At 35.4% G+C, this 24,147-nt stretch overlaps 1 protein-coding gene and 1 pseudogene across 2 annotated transcripts; both read left to right on the top strand.

The window, feature by feature from the left end:
* Positions 1-7,341: 7,341 nt before the first annotated feature.
* Positions 7,342-11,638, top strand: LOC119983195 (NADH:quinone reductase-like). Of its 2 annotated transcripts, XM_038826903.1 has the most exons (7): positions 7,342-7,678; positions 8,488-8,700; positions 9,149-9,244; positions 10,384-10,529; positions 10,817-11,033; positions 11,254-11,456; positions 11,497-11,638. In XM_038826903.1, the coding sequence occupies exons 1-6, from the start codon at positions 7,544-7,546 to the stop codon at positions 11,440-11,442; spliced, it is 996 nt and encodes a 331-aa protein (XP_038682831.1). In that variant the 5' UTR covers positions 7,342-7,543; the 3' UTR covers positions 11,443-11,456; positions 11,497-11,638. The 2 variants fall into 2 exon arrangements, with proteins under 2 accessions (XP_038682831.1, XP_038682830.1); XM_038826902.1 differs by having other exon boundaries at positions 11,254-11,638.
* Positions 11,639-12,099: 461 nt separating this feature from the next.
* LOC119981780 lies at positions 12,100-16,844 on the top strand (annotated as a pseudogene).
* Positions 16,845-24,147: the final 7,303 nt, after the last annotated feature.

Here is a 24,147-nt window from a genome sequence, read left to right as displayed (position 1 = left end):
AAAGTAGGTTACTGCAAGGGGTCATGTATAGAGACTCTGCGTCCAAAGACATTTTCTTTGGTAATGCCAAGTCTCTAATGGGGGGCGGTGCCGACTCATTTCATTTCTTTTGCCATACTCACTGCTCACATGACTCCTTTATTCATTTTCCTTAACATTAACACTTTACTACTTCAACATTAAAACCAAAAAAATAAAACCATAATAACATGATCTCGACGTATAAATGGAGAAAATAGTGAATTAGAAGGCATGATTCAGTTGTGTTGTAACAGCCCGTCCCTCCGTATTATTAACGTTTTCTCTATCTTGAGCTAGTTCATACCAGTTCACACAATTTTATCTTCCTAGACTCAGCACCTGTCCATACCAGTTCGAGCATAGGGAAAACATTTTTTATTAATTAAAAATTTTGACATATTATATAATGTATTTTACATCTTCTCATTGGAATCTAGAACAAAAAAATTTAATCCCTTCATCACTCGATAACTCACCTAGCATCATTAAATTTACACTGTAGAGATTTGTGGACCCGTACACTCGTGTTTTGTATTGTATGGAAGTGGGAGGAGGAGAGAGTTTTGGTTGGTTTCGATCTTTTGTCTTACAAGTGTTAATATGTCGGGCGGGAGGGGCCTATACGAGGAGGGTGGGTTGTCTCTCTCTATTTTCTCTCAAAGGATAAGCTTGTCGTCTCAATCTCTCCTCCTATTCCAAAAGGACACCACCTTTCGTACCATTAATTTATGCATTTCTTTCCATTTATTTTTGGTACTGTGAATTGAACCAATTCTGTTCTCTTCTTTGTCCGTGATGCTTAAAGAGGCCAAGCTAGGATTTTTGGTCAAACACTCTTTGCCAGCTTGAGACTAGCTGACATATCAATTGGAATGATTTGAACGTTTTTCATTTCACCACTTGACCATGATGTGGGATAGATGTGAGGTCTATATGAGAGTTCATTGGGATCGAATATATGCTCAAAATCATCTCCGATATCATGTTATAATTTGAATAATTTGAGAGGGATAAGAAGAAGGAGATGAGAAGTAGAAGAATGAGCTGAGAAGATTTAACCAAATCTACTTGAGATATTGTCCATGCTCTGAGTACACCAAGATCCGCATTATTTTGTCAATGAAAATACAACTCAATTGTTTAAGGTTGATATCACACTTCTAAATAAAATCGTCGGTTTATACCAAATTAAATCGATATGAGATTTTTTACAAATCTTTACATATGTCATAAATTTGAAGTTACAAAATTTACCCTATCTCATTTAACCTAAATGATTTAGGTATCAAAAACACATCAAACACGTCCCAATCAACATCGACCTCGCCCAAACCCAATAATTCAATATTATTAATCCCAACCTAACCCAACCCAACACAACACAACATCCCTAACAAACAATCTTGCCAATTTATGGTTTGAGTAGTGAACTTCAAATAATTAGCTGGCCGTCCCATGATGGAATTGAATACCTTACATGATACACGAGTGTATTCGAATAGTCAGTAGCAGCAGCGAATTAGGAAGAGAAATCCACGAACTGTTTTATTCAAAGACTAAAGATAGGACAGTGGAGGGAGGGCCCGATAGAAGAGAGAAGGATTCTTCCATTTTCTTATGCCAATCATTTATGGGGCCAACTACAATTTTAAAAGTCTTGATGGGAGACGAAACACACCAAATCATATTGGAGTGGTAGGGCTTAATTAACTCTTAATTTGATTTCTCAACTAAACCCTATAAGACTACAATCATTCATCCATTGCACCGCATTTTGAATTTTTTAATCAAATATTCTTGAATTAAGATAACATTTTTACTATTTAAATCTAATTGCTAAGTTAACTTTCTATTATTTTAGAGACATATATCTTTATGGGAAACGATAATGAGTGTCCTTAGCCCTTAATAAAAAAATTATTGGTTTCAGATGGTGAAGTCAGTTGTTTAAACCTCTTAGCGCAAGTGTATAGGAGGTGATAGGTTCTAACTCCCACGATGATGTGATTTAGCGTTATTTCCGTACTGAACCATAGGCTTAGGTCTTAACTAACGCATGTGGTTTGTGAGTGTTACATGTGGCTTGCGGATTTATCATTGGGGTCTAGTTCGATGGGTTGGGTTTTTAATGAGTTCCCTCGATACCCAAAAAAAGAAGTCCTTAGCCTTTGACATTAGATAAATATAAAAAATACATTGTAATATGAAAAATATATGTATTCTAAGTTTAAAAATTAATTGAGAGAATATTCATCACACATGTCATACTATGATATGATATGCTGTAATAAATTCTTCCGTTATCTATACTCAATATTTATATCTTTGTGTACATAATTATTCCAAATCTTGCGACAATTAATAATATGCTAATTTAACATGGGACCATTTTATACCCAATTAATAAAAGCCCATCGCCATTAATGTTTACAGCTGTTTCTCATATTGGTCTCTCAAATAATATTTAACACCAATTTGAATGAAGAAAAATAGACAGGAAATAAAGAAACCAATTAAGATTGTGCACGTCTGGATTCTATACTCACTTTCATTGTGTGTGGTAGCTAGGCCTAGTAATACTCGAAAATTAAATGCTTGTGCATCCAACAAATTACACAAATTTTTTATTGCAATTCGTATCGGGATTTGAGTGTAGAAGGTACGACTTATCATTAAAAATATATATTAGGGGTGGAAAAAAAATTGTGTTTACAAAATATTTACACGTCCAAATTATAATTCGGATTGAATTTCGGACGTACTTAATTAATTGATCATATTCGAATTGGTTTAAATGGACAAGTAAATCAACCAATAATATAATCAGGGTTAGGGTCCGGACAAGTAAATCGGACAAGATTTTCATGTTTGGACCTAAATCGATTTTAAACAGGACAAAATTTTTGTGTTTAGACCCAGATTTCATACGTATAACTTATGTTAAAACTTGATTAAATCTGAGTTGGACAAATTCGGTCGTCCTGACTGGACGAAGTTTTGCCACCCTAGATATAATAACTCATATATATCCATAACACAAGCACGTTAGGAAGATAATTCCCAAAAAAAAAAAAAAAAGAGTGGTCCTTTGACCTAACATTAAACTTTCCCAAAATGATCAAGCCAACTAAACAATTGAAAAAAAAATGGAAAATCATTGGTGAGGTTAATTTGATCCGGTCATCTGTGTGAATGTTGGATCTCCTTGATCTCGAACTAGCTAGTTCGAGCCACCAAATTCACTGCGGCGAGACTCGAGAGTGCATCCTCGTGTGATGTGTCGACCAAAAGGTTTAGGTGCACTTGTGTAGCGTACTATATGGTGGTGAAGTTTTTAAACCCCAATCGAGAACGGTCGTTCATAGACTCAAGGTTTTACCTTGATGTTCGTAATAAATAACAAAATTTCCTTATTAAATCGATGTACTTCATTTATGTTTCGATGATTATTTAAGCTTCCGCTTGAATTGATCGATTCCCCATTGATTATTGTGGTTGGGATCATTTGTTTTGAATTGAAGAATTTGTGGGAATCCTTCTTAAGAGAGAGAATCTCACATCGGCTAAACACAAATCTATTGCGTGGTATATATGACTAAGCATACCTTTTAAACAGCAAATTAGCCTTTTGTCTAGGCTTAGTGTATTAGGATTACCTTACTTTCTAGGCTTAGGTGGAACAAATCCACGAGAGTAATCCGATGTATCCATGGAAACCGAAACCCTAAAACTGACAATATAATTGGTTTATAAAGTTACAATAAATATATGTTTATAGAGTCCAAATACAATATTGTCATACAAATTACATAGATTTTTTTTAAAAAAATTTTGTAGTAAAATTTGTTCGTATTAAGTCATTGTCATGTACCTCAACATATTTAAGCTTTTTAAGTATTATATATATAGATAGAATCGAACATGGATATACGTAGCCATCAACTCGTGGAAAACATCGAGTCTAATTATTATTTATTGCATAGAAAATCACATGATACCAATCTCAAGTCCGTCGACATATATGCAACCCTATTATATATATAGTTTTGTCCTATATTATTATTAGTAGGGCATGCACTATACGTCAATAGTTAGGAATGAAATTGATATATATATATATATATATATATATGATACAGACACCACATACGAATTCAAGAACATGATTAATTTGTTATAGGGAAGAAAAGAAAATCAAAATATAATATTTATGGACCTTAAATGACGTTGTGGGTCTTGATGAACAATATAAGTGGTTATTGTTAGGCCAGAGTTATTACGAAACATTAATATAAACGACCAATTTAATTGGTTACTGATACGATCCAATTACATACATGCACACATATATATACATACATACATATATATATATATTAGCTTTTATTGCCATTGAATTCGAAGTTCAAACCTAGCACGAGTGACACAATAGATAAAAAAAAAAAAAAGAGAATGAATGGGTCAGTGTTATTTGTCAACCCCGATCGGGGATACATGGGATTCCTTTCAATCGTGAGACTACTAGTACAAAAATTTCTTACTTAACCACTAAATAATTTAGGACAAAATCTAACTCATAATCATAAATATATTATTTTTAATAAAAATTAAATTCATGATCTTTCGAATCCATAAGTTTAAATAAAAGAAATTCACGAATTAAGCTATCATTTACGTGATTTTCCTAGAAAATGGATTTCTTTTCCTTTTTTTTACAGTGCCTAGATAAACATGCACGTTTTTTGAGTTGCATATGCAAGGTAGACTTGGTGGGTAGATAGGATGTAGCGGGGTGCCCGGGACCTGCTGTAATTTTATTACAACAGGTCCAGCTGTAATACCCTTTATGGGTAGTAAAAAATTTTATTTTTATTTTTAAAAATCATAAATATATAGTATTTTTCATAACGAATCCAATGGTATATTTTTTGTTTGAAACAAAAATCAAATTCATCGTAATCAAAAACATCAAATATTTTGAGTTTATATCCGATGGTCTAAAATTGTCGTGTCTTTTTCATGTTGAATTTGATTTTTGTTTCTAACAAAAAATATATCGTTGTGTTCGTTGCGATGAACACTACATATTTATAATTTTTAAAAATAAAAATAAAAATTTTTAATGTTCAAAATAGGTATTACAGTGGGACCCGTTGTAATTTTAAAATTACAACAGATCCCGAGCTTCCGATGTAGTGTGTACGTGATTCTTTCAGACAATACGTGTAAGCATTGTTCATCACATGCCAAAACTCATCAATAACTACTACTACGTAGTACGTACCATTCTTTTTAACTTATTATATTTCTGTCAAATCATACTTACTATTCAAAACATTTTACATTTACTACATGTGTACCATATTATAGCGTCCTTGCCACCTTTTGTTTCTTCCCTGAATCATTGGTACTGTGGTACCACCTTTAATTCACATATATATATATATATATACACTATATTAATTTGATTTACTGCCAATTTTGAAGGGTTTTTTTTTAATAATATACAAATTTATATTATGTTTTTTTTTTTTGAAGTTTCAAACAAGGTCTGTCTCACAAAAAAAAAAATTTAAGAAAGAAAGAAAACGAAGGGTTTCAAACAAGGTCTTGTTTGGATGGCTGAAAAGCTTGACAAAATAGACTAATTATATTAAGTTCATCATAATATGCATGATAGTCAATCATTACTTTACTGTATTTGTTTTTCCTTCTAAAACTACTTTACTAAATGAGTGTTAGGACTCGGAGAAGGCCAATTTCCCTCAATTTGTTTATTACCCTAATTAAGAAAACATAATATTCTATAAGAATTTTGAAGTCTTAATGTGGACCTACATAAAGTCATAAACTAGTAGGATATGTTATCAAACAAATAAATTATTAGGTGGGGATTATATTAAATATTCCAGCTGGTGTCCAATGTTGTGTTTTATAATTATCATTGCTAGTAATAATAAAACTATGCTCAAGCACATATATATATACATAAAACATTTTTTAAAAAAATTTAGGAAAAAATATATTTGTATTTTGATCGGTCTTACGAAGTTAACGATATATTTTTATTTTTCCAAATAAACATTAAATTCAACATGATAATTATGGATCGTTAAATATAAAATAAAAGACATTTCATATACATTTGCAGGTTGCATTTGATTTTTGTTTTGAATAAAAAATATAACGTTGGGTGAGTAAGATCGATCAAAATACAAATATATTTGTTTTAAATTTTTAGAAAATATTTAAACCCTAAAAGTGAATCCTAAAAAATTTTGATCTCATTTTAGGACCTCGTAACAGAATTATATATATATATATATATAATCAATGAATTTGGCATTATCTTGCCATAGACCGACAAAGCATTCAAGTGTTTTAGGTGCGGATAATGATCGGTTCCTTCATGCCAATGCCATATAGACAATTTGGCAACTTCCAAACTCCTATCAAAGTCAAAGATGTGATTCTCGTCCTTATATTATCAAAATTAGTTCATAATACATTATTATGTATGATTATCCATTTTTATTGCTTAACATTGAATTTTCTTAAAAAATCATTTTCTTTTGTCATCTTTATTTGTGAGAGATGGAACTCCAACCTTGGGACCTTACCACCTGATTTAGTCTTAAGGAATAAGCTACTATTAACCTAACAATTATCATGGTTTTGGGTGTGTGGCAAGTCTTGTCATTGAACCATGCTCTTGCTAGCACTTATGTTGTACTGTCTCTACTCTTTAGTAACCACTTGGGTGATAATCTAATGATGAATCTCTCGGAGTAAAATCTTATAGACTCGGAAGGTCTTGAGTCTCGATTCTCACTACGAACAATATCCTCATAGTCACACGCTCGGTTTTGATTTAATTTACCTTGTCATCAGTTGAAAAACTTCTGCACACACATATAATGGGATGAGTTTAGGCCCACATGCAAATGACAAACTTTTATCACTTTTCTCTGTCACCAAAAAAAGTATCTACTCTTTAGGGGTTGTGTGAATTTGGTGTTTGGCCCAAGTATTTGGGCTTTGTTGGCTGCAATGGGACTTGCTTGTTAGCTTATGCTTGCTCTTACCCATGGGCCGTTGTTGGGCCTCGTACTTGTCAGCTTAGGCTTGCTCCCATTGGCCGTTGTTGGGCCTCAGGCTATAAAATGGGCATTGGATTGCCTTATAGTTTCAAACTTTCAATCGAGTTTTTGAATTTTTTTCTTCTTATTTCCGACTTCACGTGACATCAATGGAGTATTGAGTCCAACACTTTACTGGTTCACAATAGTGGGATTTGGTGAACAAAACGTCCTCTCTTACGTCTGCAGTACCGGAGAAAGGCAAATTCACTTTTGGTACTCCTGAATCCTGATGGATTTGGAATTGTTTTTGTTTGTTAATATCTATTTTATTATAAGATACAGTTCTAGCGGCCATCGTTGGAGTTTAAAAAGGCTACAGAAACCCCATTTCAGAACAATCACGGACACCATCAAAATCGATCAGAGAGTTAAAAGGAGAAATGGGTTGGAAAGGGATATTGGGGTTTGAGTATGGGATTGTTCAGGCACCATTGGGGGCTGATATATCTGGTCCTGAGCTTGTGGCGGCTGTTGCTAATGCCGGTGGACTTGGATTTCTCAAGGCTCCTGATTGGGTTTTTTTTTGATCTTCTATTTTTTGTTTAATTTGAGTGAAAATATTTAAGAGGGGTTTCCCTGGAGTTGCACTCATACTCTTTATGAAAATGCTGATGTGCTTGTTGACTTTTCTATGTGGCCAAACTTTTATCGAATTGAAGATAAGTAGATCTCCCAACTCTATTTAAATTCTTTTGGAATGTTTCCTGTAAGGAATTCGATGTGGGAAGTACATAGTTGATAGTTGGGGTTTTATTATGACTCTGAATTGTTATGTTTGTTTGATGAATAATATCAGTAGTTTTTAGCATGTGGGAAAATTTGAACATTCAACATGTTCAAAATCCTAAGGACTCTGAAATATTACTTCTGTTTCGATTATGAAGTTGCATGAATAAAACAGCAGAAGATGAGAGTGGAAGCATAGCTGAATTTCTGCTCTTCATGATAATGGAAGTTCTGCGTTCATACATGGGAAGTTGAATATTTCTCTTTTAATTGTAGTTGGAACTTTTTTGGCTGGTTGTCATATAACAAAGTAAAAAAAACCTACTTTACTACAACGCAAGTTATAGTTGACCTGTTCAGGATTTGGTGTATTATTCTTTTCCTTTTCTTTTGTTGGTTGATGCTTGTGGTAGTGGGTGGGAACTGATAACATAATCGAGGATTCATTTCAATGCTCATTTGCATGGACTTGCTGTCCATTCAAATGTTGAACAAAGGGGTTATAACGATTTGTTCCATTCTATGATCTTTCGATTGTTTAAGTTTTACACATTCACAAGTTCACAAATTTAATTTTCTCGAAATACGCTGGTACCAGGAGTCGACGGATTACTTGCGTGGGCTGATAAGGAAGACACGTGAATTGACTGACAAGCCATTTGGGGTTGCTGTTGTTCTGGCATTTCCCCATGAAGATAACATAAGGACTATACTGGAGGAAAAGGTTGCAGTTTTGGAAGTGTTTTGGGGAAAGTGTTCGAAGGAGCTTGTACTTCAAGCTCATCGTGCTGGGGTCAAGATTGTTCCCCAAGTAAGTGTTGTATAACCTTTGCTAACTAAATAAGCTTTTACTAGTGCCTAAAGGCAATCAAGGCTTTTCCCCTATACCAATGCTCTTTTGCCAAAATTGTTGTCATGAAAGGTTGCTTCATCAAAGAGTATACATATTTTGCTTAGATTATAAGTCTGTTTGTTGTAGAACACTTCTATTTGCCTGTTATGCTCATATCGAGTGCAAGGAATATGCTAAACCAAGTTCTTATTTGCTCAATGAATTGTGAGCCTAGCTCTTAACAATAATTTTAACACAAAAATGAGCTTTCTTATCTGTTACATTGAATGTCACATGGTATTTAGCCCACCATGGGCATATAAATGCATTAAAGGTATAAAATTTGCACTTCTCAGTCCAATTCTGCAGCATTGTAACTTGGACTGCTCATGGAGTATGTCATAAAGCGTTTCAATGTCCATTGCAGGTTGGGGGTGTTGAAGAAGCTAGAGAAGCAATCAATGCCGGTGTAGACGCAATTATTGTCCAAGGACGTGAGGCTGGAGGGCATGTAATTGGTCAGGTACTAGTGCTTGTTCTGAAAATTCGATGATATTTATATCAAGCAATATTATAGTTTGGATGTCCTGTGTTCTCCAAAATGAAAAATAATGGAAATGTTGCAAACCCCTCCCTTGTTCGTTTTTGGAGCTGAAAGTTTTTGGACCTGACATCTTTAAAAAAAAGAAGAAAAAGTGGGAAGCAAACTCTTAAGAAAGCTGACCCATAGTCCCTTTTATAACCACCATTATCGAACATAATATTTTCTGAGTAAAGAATCGTAATAAGTATATCATTCATCATCCTTATTGGAAAGGCGTGATGTATGTTTGGAATCATTAATATTCTGTACGTTATAGAGAGTCTTAATCACCTTTTTTAGGCATTCTGTTGTTTCCAGTAAGTGAAGCTTATTATCAACCATAGGATTTTTCTATGCTTGCTGGAAAAAATTTTGAAATTTGCCCACTATTTACCTTTTTTAATTGACAAATCCTGTGGTTGTCCTTTTTATGCCTTGGCATCTTTCATATATCATTAATTTTGTGTAGAAGAATGTACCTACTTTCATGAACTATGTTCTACTACTAAGTTCTCGTTTCAGATGTTTTATCCAATTGTTGTACTTAGCATTATGATCTTTGCTTGCATTGTTCATTTCAATTCTGATATAGATTTATGCTTGCTTGCCTCTCAGTACGAGCTCCTCAAGATGAACCTTCATAAAATCCATTATGCTGCCACATTTGTGTGTTTCTCATTTTCTTCTCTTTACTAGGTAGTAGTGTTTTATAAGCTAACATTTGTGATGTAGCCTAGTGGTAAAATTGCAGGGATGCAATCTAGAGGTCACAATTTGAATTCTTGGAAACAACCTCTCCACATATTATGTGAGGGGTAAGGTCTGCATTCATCCTGGAAGTTCCCAACCCTGCCCACTGCGGGAGCCTTGTGTACGAGAGTTCTTTACTTTTTAGTTTTTACTTGCTACTAAGTAGTTGTGTTTTCCGTTGGTTTCTGGTGCTAGTCATTCTATGTGTTGAATTATATTTTTTTGATGAGAGTAGTTAATAATTTTCTATTAACCAGTGAACTGATGTTTAAATATTTTGTTGATGTGACCTTCTCCTTCTCCCCTTTTTTTTTCCTTTAATTTTTCAGGAGGGTTTGATTTCATTGTTGCCAAGGGTCGTTGATCTTGTCGGAGACCACAACATACCTGTAATTGCTGCTGGGGGTATTGTGGATGCACGTGGTTATGTTGCAGCATTGGCTCTAGGTGCTCATGGTGTCTGCTTGGGCACAAGGTTGATCTGAAGTATATCTATAATTTTTTAAAATTACATGGAGTATATCTAGGAAAATCGTTTTGAAAATCCGGCTACATGTATCAAGTTTACATACTATGCATCTCAAGAACAGTGCCACTGATAGAAAAGAGTTGCCAAGTTGCCACAGAGAGAGGAAATAGTATTTTTTAGCTGAATTCATATTGTATTCTATAGTTCATTTTGCCCTAGTTGAATCTCTAAATTGTATTCTTCATAATTCTTGTGACGGCTCCTCAATCTTCTAATTTAAGTAATTTTTGCAGGTTCGTTGCTACTGTAGAAAGCCATGCTCATCCTTTATACAAGAGGAAATTGGTTGAACTGGAGAAAACTGAGTACACAGATGTATTTGGCAGGGCAAGGTGGCCTGATGCTCCACAACGGGCCCTTGCTACTCCTTTCTTCAGCAATTGGGAATTGCTTCCTCATGAAAATGAGTTGAACCAGCCTGTCATAGGCCATTCGACGATACATGGACAGGTGAAAACTTTTTCCCTTTCTACTTAAAATACATAAATTTCTATACTTCTTGTTAGCACTTCAAATTGGAATAAAAAGGAAAGGAAGTAAATGAGTTTAAATTACGTCTGTGGTTTGTTCTTCCTTCCAGATAGTTTTGCACTCCTGGAGTCTATTTATGCTCTATATAAGCTTTTATGCCTAATTGCTTTGTGCTCAAAATATATTTCTTTCCTTATAGGAAAAAGAGATTCGACGTTTTGCTGGTAACGTTCCAAATGCAATAGCAACTGGCGATGTTGAGAGTATGGCTATGTATGCTGGAGAAGGTGTAGGCCTTATCAAAGAAATCATACCTGCCGGTGAAGTGGTTAGGAGACTTGTTGAAGGGGCTCAGCTTTTGATCCAGCAAAAATTCTCAGACATGTAAATTGCGGGTGACTTCACACTGTATAACCCCCAATGACCACAATTATTGCAACCCAAGTTGTGATCGATGTGAAGACATGATTGGATTTACTCTGTAATGTTCTGTGTCTGTTTTTAATCTTCTGTTTCTATGTGAGAATATTGGTGTGTGGATTCTTATTTCAAACAATGGAACCCATTATCAGAAGCTTCTTTCTTGATCTGAGTAATAAAAATGATAGTCTTCTGCTCTCTTTGAGAATGAGGGGGGGGGGGGGGGTGTGTTCTTTTTGTTGATAGAATCAGTTGATAATTGTGCTGCAAGCCATGCCATCCATGGATGGTCTGCAACATATTAGTCATAGGTTTTTCTGTAAGTTTCAAATTGAAACTACAATAATCCATGTTTTAAATCATTCATTTAAACATTATTAATTTATGAGTGTGAGTGATTTCAACTCATACTGAGAACTGAAAATTTTGTTATCTGGTGTTGGGCTTGAAATCATTATTTATAAGGGCCTTTTGTATTAGAGCATTGGGCTTGGTCCCTAGATGGGCCTTGGGCCTGGGGTTTTTAATCCACTTTTTTTTTTTTTTTTTTTTTTCAGATAATATGACAAAAATACATCTTCTTCAGTTCTTCTTAAGACAAAAATACAGACTTCGTAAAATAATGTATTTGATTGATTATTATACAGTACATGTATGGAGAGTTTAAAAAAGGAAGAGCAATCATAGACACCATCAGAGAGAGAGAAGAAGAAGAAATGGGTTGGAAAGAGATTTTAGGGTTTGAATATGGAATCATTCAAGCACCATTGCGGCCTGATATCTCCGGTCCTGAATTTGTAGCCGCAGTTGCAAATGCTGGTGTACTTGGGTTTCTCAGAGCCCCTGATTGGGTATGTTGTTTTCTTTTCTTTTGAAGTTTTTATTCTTTCGGATTCTCTTTGAATTTGAGTGATCAGATTGAGATGGGTTTTCTTGAATTGTGCTTCTACTGTTTATGAAGATGCTTATGTGAGTGTTGACGTCTCTATGCGGCAAAATTTTTATATAATTGAAGATGTGTAGATCACCCAGGATTGAGATAAATCCTTATGGAGGGTTTCTTTAAGGAATTTGAAATGGGTGGTACATAATTGGGGGTTTACTTCATTCTGAAATGCCACTTCTTTATCAATTCTGAAGTTCTGCAAATTAAAAATTGGAAAATATGAGTAGAAAATTAACTGAGCATATGTTATTGATAAAAATGGAAGTTCTGCATCCGTATAATTGGAAGTTGAATAATTCTCTTTTAATTCTAGTTAGAACTATGTTGTTAATTCACATAATAGTAAAGTAAACTACTTTATATGACATCACGGTATGTTATAGTTTACTTGTTCTGGATTTGGTATACTTTTCTTTCCTTTTCTTTAGTGGATCATGGTTGATGCTTGTGCTGGTGGGCGGGGAACAGGATGGAGGGATTCATTTTAATGATCCTTCACAGTTGCTGTCCATTAATATGTGGAAGAAAGTTGGTTTTCTCAAACACATTTTTCCCAGGGAAATCGGTTACAATAATTCTCTATTTTCTATGAGCTTTTGATTGTTTACATTGTATGCTTTTACTCACTGACGAGTGACGAAGTCAGTTTTCTCCAAACACACTTGTGCCAGGAGTCACCAGATTTCTTGCATGGGCTGATAAGGAAGACATGTACTTAACCGACAAAGCCATTTGTGAGTGGAGTTATTCTGGCATTTCCCCATGAAGAAAACTTAAGGGCTATCTTGGATGAAAATGTTGCAGCTTTGCAAGTGTATTGGAGAAAGTGTTCAAAGGAGCTTGTACTTGAAGCTCATCGTGTTGGGATCAAGGTTGTTCTCCAAGTAAGTTTTATATAACCATATTTGCTGACTGAATAGAATTTTACTAGTGCCAACAGCGGGGGGGCTTGCCCCCGTACTGGTGCTCTTTTACCAACTTCATTGGCATAAAGTGTCAGTTCGTCGCAGTGTATAGATACTTGCATATTTGATAAGTTGATTTGTGATATACCATTTTATTTGCCTCATATTTATATTGAGTGCAAGGACTATGCGAGACCACGTTCTTCTTTGCTGCTTAAATAATTGAGAGCCTAGCCCTTAATTACAATTTTAATACAAAAATGGTAATCTTTATATCTTGCATGAAATGTTGTATAGCATTTAGTCCACCATGCAGGCATATATGATATATGTGCTTTTAAGGAATGGAATTTGGGCAGTGAAGAAAGGTTAGAAGTTCTACACTGCAAAAAAATATCATTGATATTTGAGCAAACTACGTGAAACCACTTTTAGGCTTAGGCTCTATGTTGGGCAACTCTCAGTCCATTTCTAGAGCCTCATAACTTAGACGGCATTTTTATCGTAAAGTATCTCATGAAGTGTATATGTTTTCAATGTAGGTTGAGAGTGTTGAAGAAGCAAGAGAAGCAATCAATGATGGTGTAGATGCAATTATTGTCCAAGGACGTGAGGCAGGATGACATGCAATTGGTCAGGTATGAGTGCTTGTTTCTTTTGAAAATATATTGATATGTGGATCATGCAATACTATAGCTCATGTGTCCTGTGTGTCTAAAATGGGAAATAATAAAATGTTACAACTTACAAAATTTTCCCTTTTTCTTTTTCGTTTTTGGAGCTGAAAAGGTTACCGTTTTTAAAGGAAGAAGAAAAAGGGGAAGAAAAATTTGACATATGGGAATGGTGTGGAAAAGGAAGTAGAAGAGAGGTACAGGAACAACTCAAACACCTTCACACCGTGGTACTTGTGACTAGATTTTTGTTTGTAGATAATTTTTTTTAATATTCATGCAAAACAAACTGAATTCTCAGGCATGAAAATCATGTTTCATGGTTACCTCAAAGAAACGCTATAATTTAGCTCTTTTTTATGATTTAGATGACTGCTATATAAGTTTACCGACTAACTTTTCCTCGTTGATCATTCTCACCAGTTCACAAGTAATGTTCAAATTTTTTTGTTCCGATATTTTAGAAATCTTGATTTGAAGATTGATTGAAGTATAAAAGAATCATCCAAATAAAAATTTGATATTTATAAAAGAATATGTAAGTTTTGTTTCTAATTCGTTGTCTTATTGTAGTTTCACTGAAAACATATGCAGATCACTCAGGTTTGGTATTTTCATTCATCATCCCGAAGTTATAACCAAAGAAAGGAGTTTTTTTAATGAAAAATAATCACAAAGCAGAATTAATTGAAAATAGGATATAATATTAGAAAATGAAATCACATTATACATACTACATCATTTTTAGTAATATGTACATATGATATGGTAGACTTAAAATCTTGCCATTGTCTAAAAGTTTACCAAAGCCTTCGGTATTTTATTGTTGGACACTAGAGGTGATCAAAGGCAATGAACTTGAGATTCTTTCAATTTTAAAAAGCTGACCTGAAACTGGACAAACATTTAAAGAAAGCCTTTATTAACATGACTCAAAGTCTGAATATAGCATCTTAATATTTTTTACATCTTCTTTATTGGGAAAGACTTGATGTGTCTGTGCCACCATTTTATGTCTTCTACGTGGTAGAAAGAGTCTCAATCACCTTGTTTAGGCAATCTATTGGTTCTAGTATGTGAAGCTTGTTATCATCCATATTCCGCTGCTCGTTGGAAATAAATTTTAATTTACCCACTTTTTACCTTTTTATATGACATGTCCTGTGGTTTTCCTTCTTAGGCTTCAGTCTCTTTTGTATAGCACGTTTCATGCAAAGGAACGTGCTTAGTTTCATGAACTGACACGCTCTTCTCTAAAAGGTCTATACTTTCTTCAATGGGATTGCTCTCAAAATTTTAGGTTTTCCTTCATAGTGTTTTATTGGATCATTAAAGAAATAATGAGTGTTTCCTATTCTCTTTGTTGACATGAAAAAAGGAAGCTGTAACTTTCATCCAAGTCTTGTAGCGAGCATTATGATATTTTTCTTGTGTTGTTCTTTCCAATTCGATGTATATTTTTGCTCGTATGCATCTCAGTACTAGCTGCTCAAGATGGACCTTCATAAAATACATATTAGTTTTCAGGAAGGTTTGATTTCGTTGTTGCGAGGATGGTTGATCATGTCAGGGACCAATATACCTGTAATTGCTGCTGGGGGTATCTTGGATGCACGTGGTTATGTTGCAGCATTGGCTCTTGGTGCTCATGGTGTGTGCTTGGGTACAAGGTCTGAGATATTTGTTTTATATGAAGCATATCTGGTCAAATTATTTTGGAAATCTTGCTAAATGTACCAAGTTAACATACCATATGCCTATATAAAAAGGTTAACATACCATCCCTCCGTAGAGATGGGTTATCAAGTTGCCACAGACGGAGGAATGTTATATACTTATATTCCTTTTGAGCTGAGTTTATATCGTTTCAAGGGTGGTAGTTTTGGTCGAAATCAGAAATTTAAAAGCATTAAAGTATCCATTAGGATCATTCTTGATAATTCTTGTTACGGCTCCTCATTAGTCTTTCATGTTCATAGCTCTGTAGAAAGCTATGCTCATCCTTTATACAATATGAAATTGGTTAAACTGGACAAAACTGAATACACAGATGTATTTGGCAGGGTGAGGTGGCCTGATGCACGTCAACGAGCCCTTGTAACATCTTTCTTCATTGCTTCCTCATGAAAATGAGGTGAACCAGCCTGTCATTGGCCATTCGACGATAAATGGAAAGGTGAAACTTGTTTCCCTTTGCACATAGAAAACATAAATTTCTATATGTTTTGGACTTCAAATCATTTCGTAAAACAGGCAAAAGAAGTTTGCAAGTTTCAATTACAATTTACAACTGTATCAGTATGGTTTTATTCAGGATAGTTTACCACTTCTGTAACCCTAAAATTGATCTATGCTCGAGGAATTCAAGTATTATTCTATAACTTGAAGCTTTTGTGACCAATTGCTTTGTGTTTCACACTTTTTTTATTTTTTTACAGCAAAAAGATATTCGCCGGTTTGCAGGTACTGTTCCAAATGCAACAGCAACTGGTGACGTTGAGAGGATGGCCATGTATGCTGCCCAAGGTGTAGGTCTTAGTAGTTAGGACACTTGTCGAAGGGGCTCAACTTTTGATCCAGAAAAGGAAAAACCAAAGACATGAATTGAATGAATGACAAGGAGAAATTCTTACTTCAAAAAGATGGATCGACTCTGCCAGAAACCTCTTTTTTGATCCCAGTGAGAAAATTTCTAGTTCTATCTTTCTCTTTCAGGATGAGAGATGTCTTTTTGTATGTTTGTTTTTGGTGTCTTGAATTGCTATAGCCTATATGGACTTGACAAGGCAAAGAACTCATCGATAGAAATCGACCATTTATGCATATGAATATCTTTGTTTCCATATCTGTTAAAAGTCTTGCGCATTCTTCTCTTGCCACAATTTTGTTTTGCATGAAGAATGCGATTCTCTGTTGGTGCTTGCATGCCACCCTTGCACAGAATCCATGAGATCTTTTTTGCATACATGTTCCATGGATTCTCTGTAGCATATTCATCATAAATTTTATCTTAGTTGTCACTTGTCAGTGAAAATACAGCAATACCATAGGTGATGATTTTGTTAATATTTGTTGATGTGTTTTACTAAGAATGTATTTTTATCTCTGTTTGTGATTATCTTCAATAAAGTGAAAGGAAGATCAACTGGCAGAATCTGGATCATATTTTGTTCTTCATTCCATAAAAAGGGGGGTTGGGGGATAGTTGATACAGCCCTGGATAGCTAAAATTTAAATCTAACCTAAGTTGCAGAAAGCATAATTGAAAAAAAAAAAATTTCATTTCCCATGCATTCCCCCCAACAGCAGCTTCAGACCTCTGGTTCTGGCTTCACACTGGTCATCACTCTTGCTCGCTTTTCATTGCTTGGACCAACCGTTGCTCCACCATTGTTACCCTGCAACGTAGTCCGACTCCTTTTGTGAACTCTGGCAGCAAGTCTAGCGTGCTTCTCCTGGAAAGTTTCTTCCTTGTAATGACTCTTCACATGATTGGCAAATAACTGTGAAGTTTCAGATGAATAGTTGCATTTTGGACAGACATAGGGTCCATATTTCTGGGTAGGAAGACTGTGAGTCCTACCATCCCAAGACCTTGCGGGTCCAGATGAGCTCTGACTGCTCATGGCAGTACCAGTTGAAGAGGAAAAGCCCCACCCCTTTGGTGTTTCTTGAGGAACACTCAGAAAGTCATGATAAGTTGGCAAGCCTTGATTTGCAGGGATATGGGTGTAGAGAGTCCCTGGATAGACTTGAGAGAATACAGAAAACCCATTTGGATGGACTGGCTGATAGGGGAGATACCCATACCTATTTGTTACTTTGTGTGAGTAAATTTTAGTTGGAGCAACAACTGTTGTACTCCTGATTTCTACGTTTCTGCTATATACGTGGTTATACAGAACATATGCATGACTAATGCGAGTGGTGTAAGTGTTGGAGTTGGCTGCCATTGATGGGGAGAAGACTTGAGCTTTGAGATTGCAGTGATTGTTAGGGTTTTCAGGTGAGTTTAGTTCATTTTTGGCCAACCAATTTATAGGGTTATGAAGGTAAGTTTTCTGGAAGTAAAATTAAGAAGACAGAGCCAAAAGACTTTAAACCAACCCAGATTTTTCCTGCCAAAATCGGCTCAAAATGAATCCTCTAGTTTGAAGCAAATATGGTGATTAGTAATGAGAAAATTAAAGGAGCATTTAATGATGGAATGTGAGGGAGATGAGGACGAGTCCATTGTCTAAATGTGTGTGTTATGTAAAGAATTATCTCTATATTTGGTAATAAAACGACTTACCTAAATATGGAATGTCATCTTACATGATTTATTAAGGTTTTGATTGCTGGATTTGAAAAACATGTGGGAAACAAATACCATAAAAATTCTTCCATTTATGGGGGAGATATGGTGAACGCAAATATAAGAGGCTAAAACTCAAATCCAAGCTTAAGTTGCATGCAAAGGCGATGGCTAAAAAAAATACATGAAATAGCCTGCAATGTTAATATGTTAACTTAATGCAAATTATAGCACGATTCATTTACCAGAGAACATATATTGTATCTTGATTGATTCGCATGTGTTGAAGACTGGTTAAATATCCCACATTGCTTGGGCGTAGTTTATAAGGAAAGTCCCACTCAATCTCCATCAACAAAGCGGGCAACCCAATGTTTCTACGAGAACCGGTAAACCCAAGGCGATCAATATTGTCGATGTGAAGTGGGTTGGGAAAAAGTGGACAGTATTTCATCAATGTAGAACATCAGAAGAGTAGTAAAGGGTGTAAAGAAATACCAAGAAGTTAATACCAGAGAATTAAGGCCTACTCCCACATTGAAGTGGCTCTTTTCAATAGTCGATCCACGGCTGAAAAAACTGCATCAAGTCCAACAATTTTGCAGTTTCTAGCATTGGCAGCGGTTCAGAAACCACCTGTTGCAGGGGGAAAATGGTTCAGCTGACTACTGCGTCCATTAAGCACCCTTTTTGAAGCAGTAGTAGCTAAGAAACAGAGAGAGAAGTGAAGCAGAAGGAAAAGGAAGAGAGAGAGAGAGGTGTAGCTGGATAGAAGCACTGCTTGTATTATTGACACATATTTGTGATGGAGAGTAGTCTCCTTTATACACATGAAATACAACCAACCTCATAACTAAGATTCAGATCATTGCAACCAACCTATCTTCGGCCCATTATATCTTCAGCATGCACACCATATCTCATAAATATAATTCATACAATTCTAACACAAACGAAATTAATTTCTGGAGTCTCTGTTTCATTGAGCAGTTTGCTCCAAAAGACTTCATCCTCATTCAGGTTTGATGCTCTCATGAGTTCTATTACTCGCTCCAAGGTTTGCCACATTCCGACCAGCACCACAACGCATGGCAGTGCAGCACCAACCGCATTGGCAACTGCTAATGTATTCACTGCAGGTATGTCATGAATAAAACCAAAAGCAATCGCAGCTACAAAACTATCACCAGTCACCACAAACAACGGTGCCAATGATTTTCACCTGATCACATTTCAAGAGAATGGTTCGTTACATTAAGATATGATACACTAATGGAAAGATAACCACTTAGGTTAAACTACAATAAGTTTAAGTAATTTCCTCCCATCTGAAATTCTTGATTCTTCAACTGTTGAAAGAATATCTGATCCAAACTTCATTAAGAAGATAGGTTGAAGAAAAGAATAAATACATACTAATGATTTTGACGGTTTAGGGTTTTGCTAATTTGAATTCATTGAAACAAAATTTTAGAATAGAAAAAAAGTAAAAACGATGTACATTAAACTGTTTTAGAAACACTCAAATGAACCATCTCCAAAAACAACACCCGAGTAGGCATTCTAGTACTGAACGGACATGATTATAATAATGGAAAGTATCATCATAGCTTTATGTCAAAAAAATCTCCAATTTTTCTTTTTTTCCCTCTCTTTTGATCAACTGAGTCACAGACTCACAGTTGATAAAGAAAAATATCAATACCAACCACTTGGACAATGACTTAATTCTTGGCAGGAAGAATATCAGATTGTGGATTGGTACCTTGAAAGCAGGAGCAGAAGATGTAGTCGATATTGTGATCAGCAAGGAACCTCTACCAACCAATTTAATAGTCACCCATTTTGTGCGGACCCCTTTTTAAGCAACTCCTGCCCAGTCCGTACCGGATTTCCTATGCCTGTAAGTGATTCAACCTGCATGAAAAACAACCCTGACAAGTTAAATCAACAGAATAGCCGATAAACTAATAAAAAAGAATAAATTGCAGTGCAAATCAACTAAATCGCGTATATAACAACTAATCTTCAACAAAAAAGAAAAGGCATATCAATGGCCACAATAAGATTAAACTTAGCTACATTATTCTGGAAACTCCAAAAAACATTGCTGATTCAACAAAAAAAATGAATTTAATAATTTTCATGCGCATGCCTGGTGCACGTGGTTTGCAAGCTATTGGCGAGCAGAGGGGTTTTCCAATGCACACCCAAGGGGTAGTGGCCGCAGGTTCCTTGTAAAAAAATGGAAAAAGAAAAAAGTGATCAAAAGGAATGGATGAAAGGAACTATGACCATCATCATACCTAGTGCCCCACTAAAAGTCTTACAGTAATTTTAGGTGATGCTCTGATATCTCTTGGTCATTCACGAACTGATACCATCCTCAGTCATTTTTTAAGTTACCTAGGATATATAATAGTAAACTTTTCAAGTACGTCAGGAGATTTTAAGTTTATTGGTAGTTGCTTAAAAATTGGAGATACCTAAGTCATCACGTTATACAAAATTACGTAAACTTGGACAGCTTAAGTAACAACATTACCACACCTTTATATTATCGTAGAATTTTCTCTAATTTCTTGGTGAGAAGTGTTGCAAACAATTTCGAATATCTTACTGTAAGGCTTTATTAGATCGATGTATTTCCACTGTCACGATTCTTTGAACAGTTTAGGCACAAAGGAAAAGAAATTGGTGAGACTCACACTTTTTGATAAGAATGGGAATCCCAATATTTGCTTACATTATTGTATATATATGATATGTTTCACATCATCAATATAAAATATCAACTAGTAAACAGTACGAAAGGGGGAGATGGGTGGACCATATATTACGGCACATGACAATTTTAATACAAAGGGAAGCAAATTATTATATTCATGAATTATTGGAATATCAAACTCTTAACATTTCCATATGATAAAACAGAAACTACGTAAATATGATAAGATAGATAGTTGAAAAAACCAGGATAGCTAACATTGGAAATCACGAGATTGCTCAGAGTTTGACATTGCAAAGCAATAACTGCAACCCATGAAGTAATAAGAAGGCAGTACACAACAAAGAGCTTGCAGGTCATCAGAAAGCCAAAGACGGTTCAGGTCAAAGTAGTCAAGAGAGACTAAGGAAATTATGAAACACGAACATTGGCCTTCTAAAGAGTAATCATGAAGCAACAGCAGATGATTGAAACAAGTACAATACTTCAACACAACGAAAGAAACCAAAACATGATCAAACAAAGACAAAAATAAAGAACAAACCCCACGGGAAAACATACCCTTGAAGAGAATAACGGACCACAACAAGGAACAAGTAATCTCACACATTTTGTGAAAAGCCATGTGCCAAACCTCATCAGATATCAGAAGAAGAACATCACTCATCTTCAGGAGGATGGCTTAAAGCTCTCTGTTTTTCAGGTGACCCAATAGATATTACCCTTTTCACATGGTCCAGGATCAAAGAAAATAAATGTCCCAAACTCAACAGTATACTCTAAGGCTGAGGTATCAATCCAGGGGATAGCTCATCAAAACCATATCCATCACATATTAGGATTTTTGACTGTTTTTTCATTTTTACATCTTCAGATAGATTGCTCATCCACATGAATGCAGGCTCCTTATTAAAATCAGTTCGATTGGAAAACAAAACAACTTTATAAAAGATCATCATCCCTCGCAGGGTAGACTAAAGTACTAAACTATTGAGGAAAATAAAAGAAATGATACAAGGGTAGTGCAGTCGATTTGCATGGCATGCATGAAATGAGTACTGGGGTAGTCTGGTGGACGTGTGTGGCATGCATGAAAGACGAAGGCTTTTATGGAAATAAGATAACTAAGCGGAGTAGTAGCTGGCAATCAGCTAAAGAATGGACTACTTTAATTACAAGATTTTTGGTTCGAATAAGGAAATCCCCAGATAGTCTTATTCAAGTTAGTCATTTATGATTTACTTTCCGTTATGTATGCCCTAATCTAGGGATTGATATTTCCGTTATATATGCCCTAATCTAGGGATTGATATATTCCCATGATTATGTAGCTTCTTTACTGACATTGTACGAACTGGACCATAGCCATATAAGGCACTGCTGATTCGTTAAGAGATCCATTACAAAGGCTCGTGAAAGGAAAAAAAAAAGAGTAACTCATATAACTTTCAGAGAAGCAAGATGGAAACATTTTCTGAGCAGCTTGGAAGATAAAATCAATAATTACAGTAAATTTACCTGCAGAAATCATGTCTATGCAAAGGGTCTACTAGAACCCAGCACAGAAGTGTTTCATATGGGGTACCATAACTGTCAACAACATCTGTGCCTTCACTCATCCAACCATTCTGATTCTGTCATCGTGAAGCACATCTAGGAGGAACTACCCGTAAATGTCATTACCCATGTGACCAATGGCAACGCAATGAAGCCCCAATCTTGCAGCTGTTATGGCCATATTGCAAACGCCACCAGCTTCCCAATATCGCTACATGCAAAACGATGTAATAAAAGTTGCAAATCGGTATGAATTACCACTTGTAAAATAAATTTATAAATTATACCAAAAAAGATTGGACAAGGAAAAAAGAAAATGCATATTCCATGCCATGCACACGTCCAGAAGCGAGACCACCAAAGATTTGAGAAGTTCAATAAAGAAATTGCGATAGCACCCATTTGACATAACTTGCTTTCAATAAATAACTTACTAGAGTTAAAACTGGCTGTAACACAACATAAGCTGTTAGAACAGGTTTGATAATTGAATGTGTGTTGCTTGGTTGATAAGAGAATACATAAGGCATTTTTTAACAAGTGTCCCAAACCGAAGTAAGCAACTAAGAGCCCAATCTCAACCTTCAAGATAGTCAATCAGATCAAAACCCAAAAAACCTCAACAAAAAATTGCAAACTGGTTCTGCTCAGCTAAATGTCATTTTCCATTAATTTGAGGGGTGTATTATCCTAAGATTAGAAGGTACCAAATCCATTTTACATAGTTCAAACAGCTCAATTTTCGTCTCCTTTTCCTCTTTCAAACATTAGTGTTTATCTTTTAAATGAGCAATTCATTTAACTTGACTCATCAAGAACTAAAAAAGAATAATCAAACAAGTATTTCACAGCTTCAACCATCTAGCTGCCATTCAGTGATGCTTGAAATGGAAAAACAAAGCCTGAGCCAATTTCACGCAGACCAAAAAAGCCAATGGCCAATCCGCCATCTTGCTTCCATTCTTAAGCAAATCAGCTTACCTAACTTTGGACTTTTTTTAAACTTGATTTATCTTTTTCAAAGAACTAAAGAGCAAAGCCTTGTTGTTCCCTGGTTTTACTGCCTATCAAGCATATAAAAGTTCAAATATTGTACATTTGTACTGTATAGAACAAAAGGGCATTTAAGCATTAGCCCACCCTGTCTCTAAGACTATCGCCAGGATCAAATGTAAACTAGCAATAGAAAACTCAAGTCAAATTCGATTACTACATCAATTAACAAATCAAAACCCAAACACAAGATACTCCGACAGAGACATGTGTCCATATAATGTAGAGGCACTTGAATAAACCTTATCAGAAATGGAAACGGAAAGCTGCTGCAAGTAGGCTTTGCGAGCGTCCATGGAAGGTCGGGTACGTCGAGAACAATATGAACACAGAGGATTCCCAGAATCGCAACATTAATGGCGGTCACGACGGTGATCCCCGATTGAGAGTAAAAAAAGTTCTCTCCGATTGTAGAAAAAGAATCGAGCCAATGTAGGGAGAGCGAGTCTAGATACCGCTAAACTCTGGATCCGGGTTCAGGCCCGGACCCAACAGAAATTTCCAGATGATAAC

The sequence above is a fragment of the Tripterygium wilfordii genome, chromosome 17 (genome assembly GCF_013401445.1).
Source record: "Tripterygium wilfordii isolate XIE 37 chromosome 17, ASM1340144v1, whole genome shotgun sequence".
Taxonomy (NCBI): domain Eukaryota; kingdom Viridiplantae; phylum Streptophyta; class Magnoliopsida; order Celastrales; family Celastraceae; genus Tripterygium; species Tripterygium wilfordii.
This window is presented reverse-complemented; position numbering and strand designations above follow the sequence as displayed.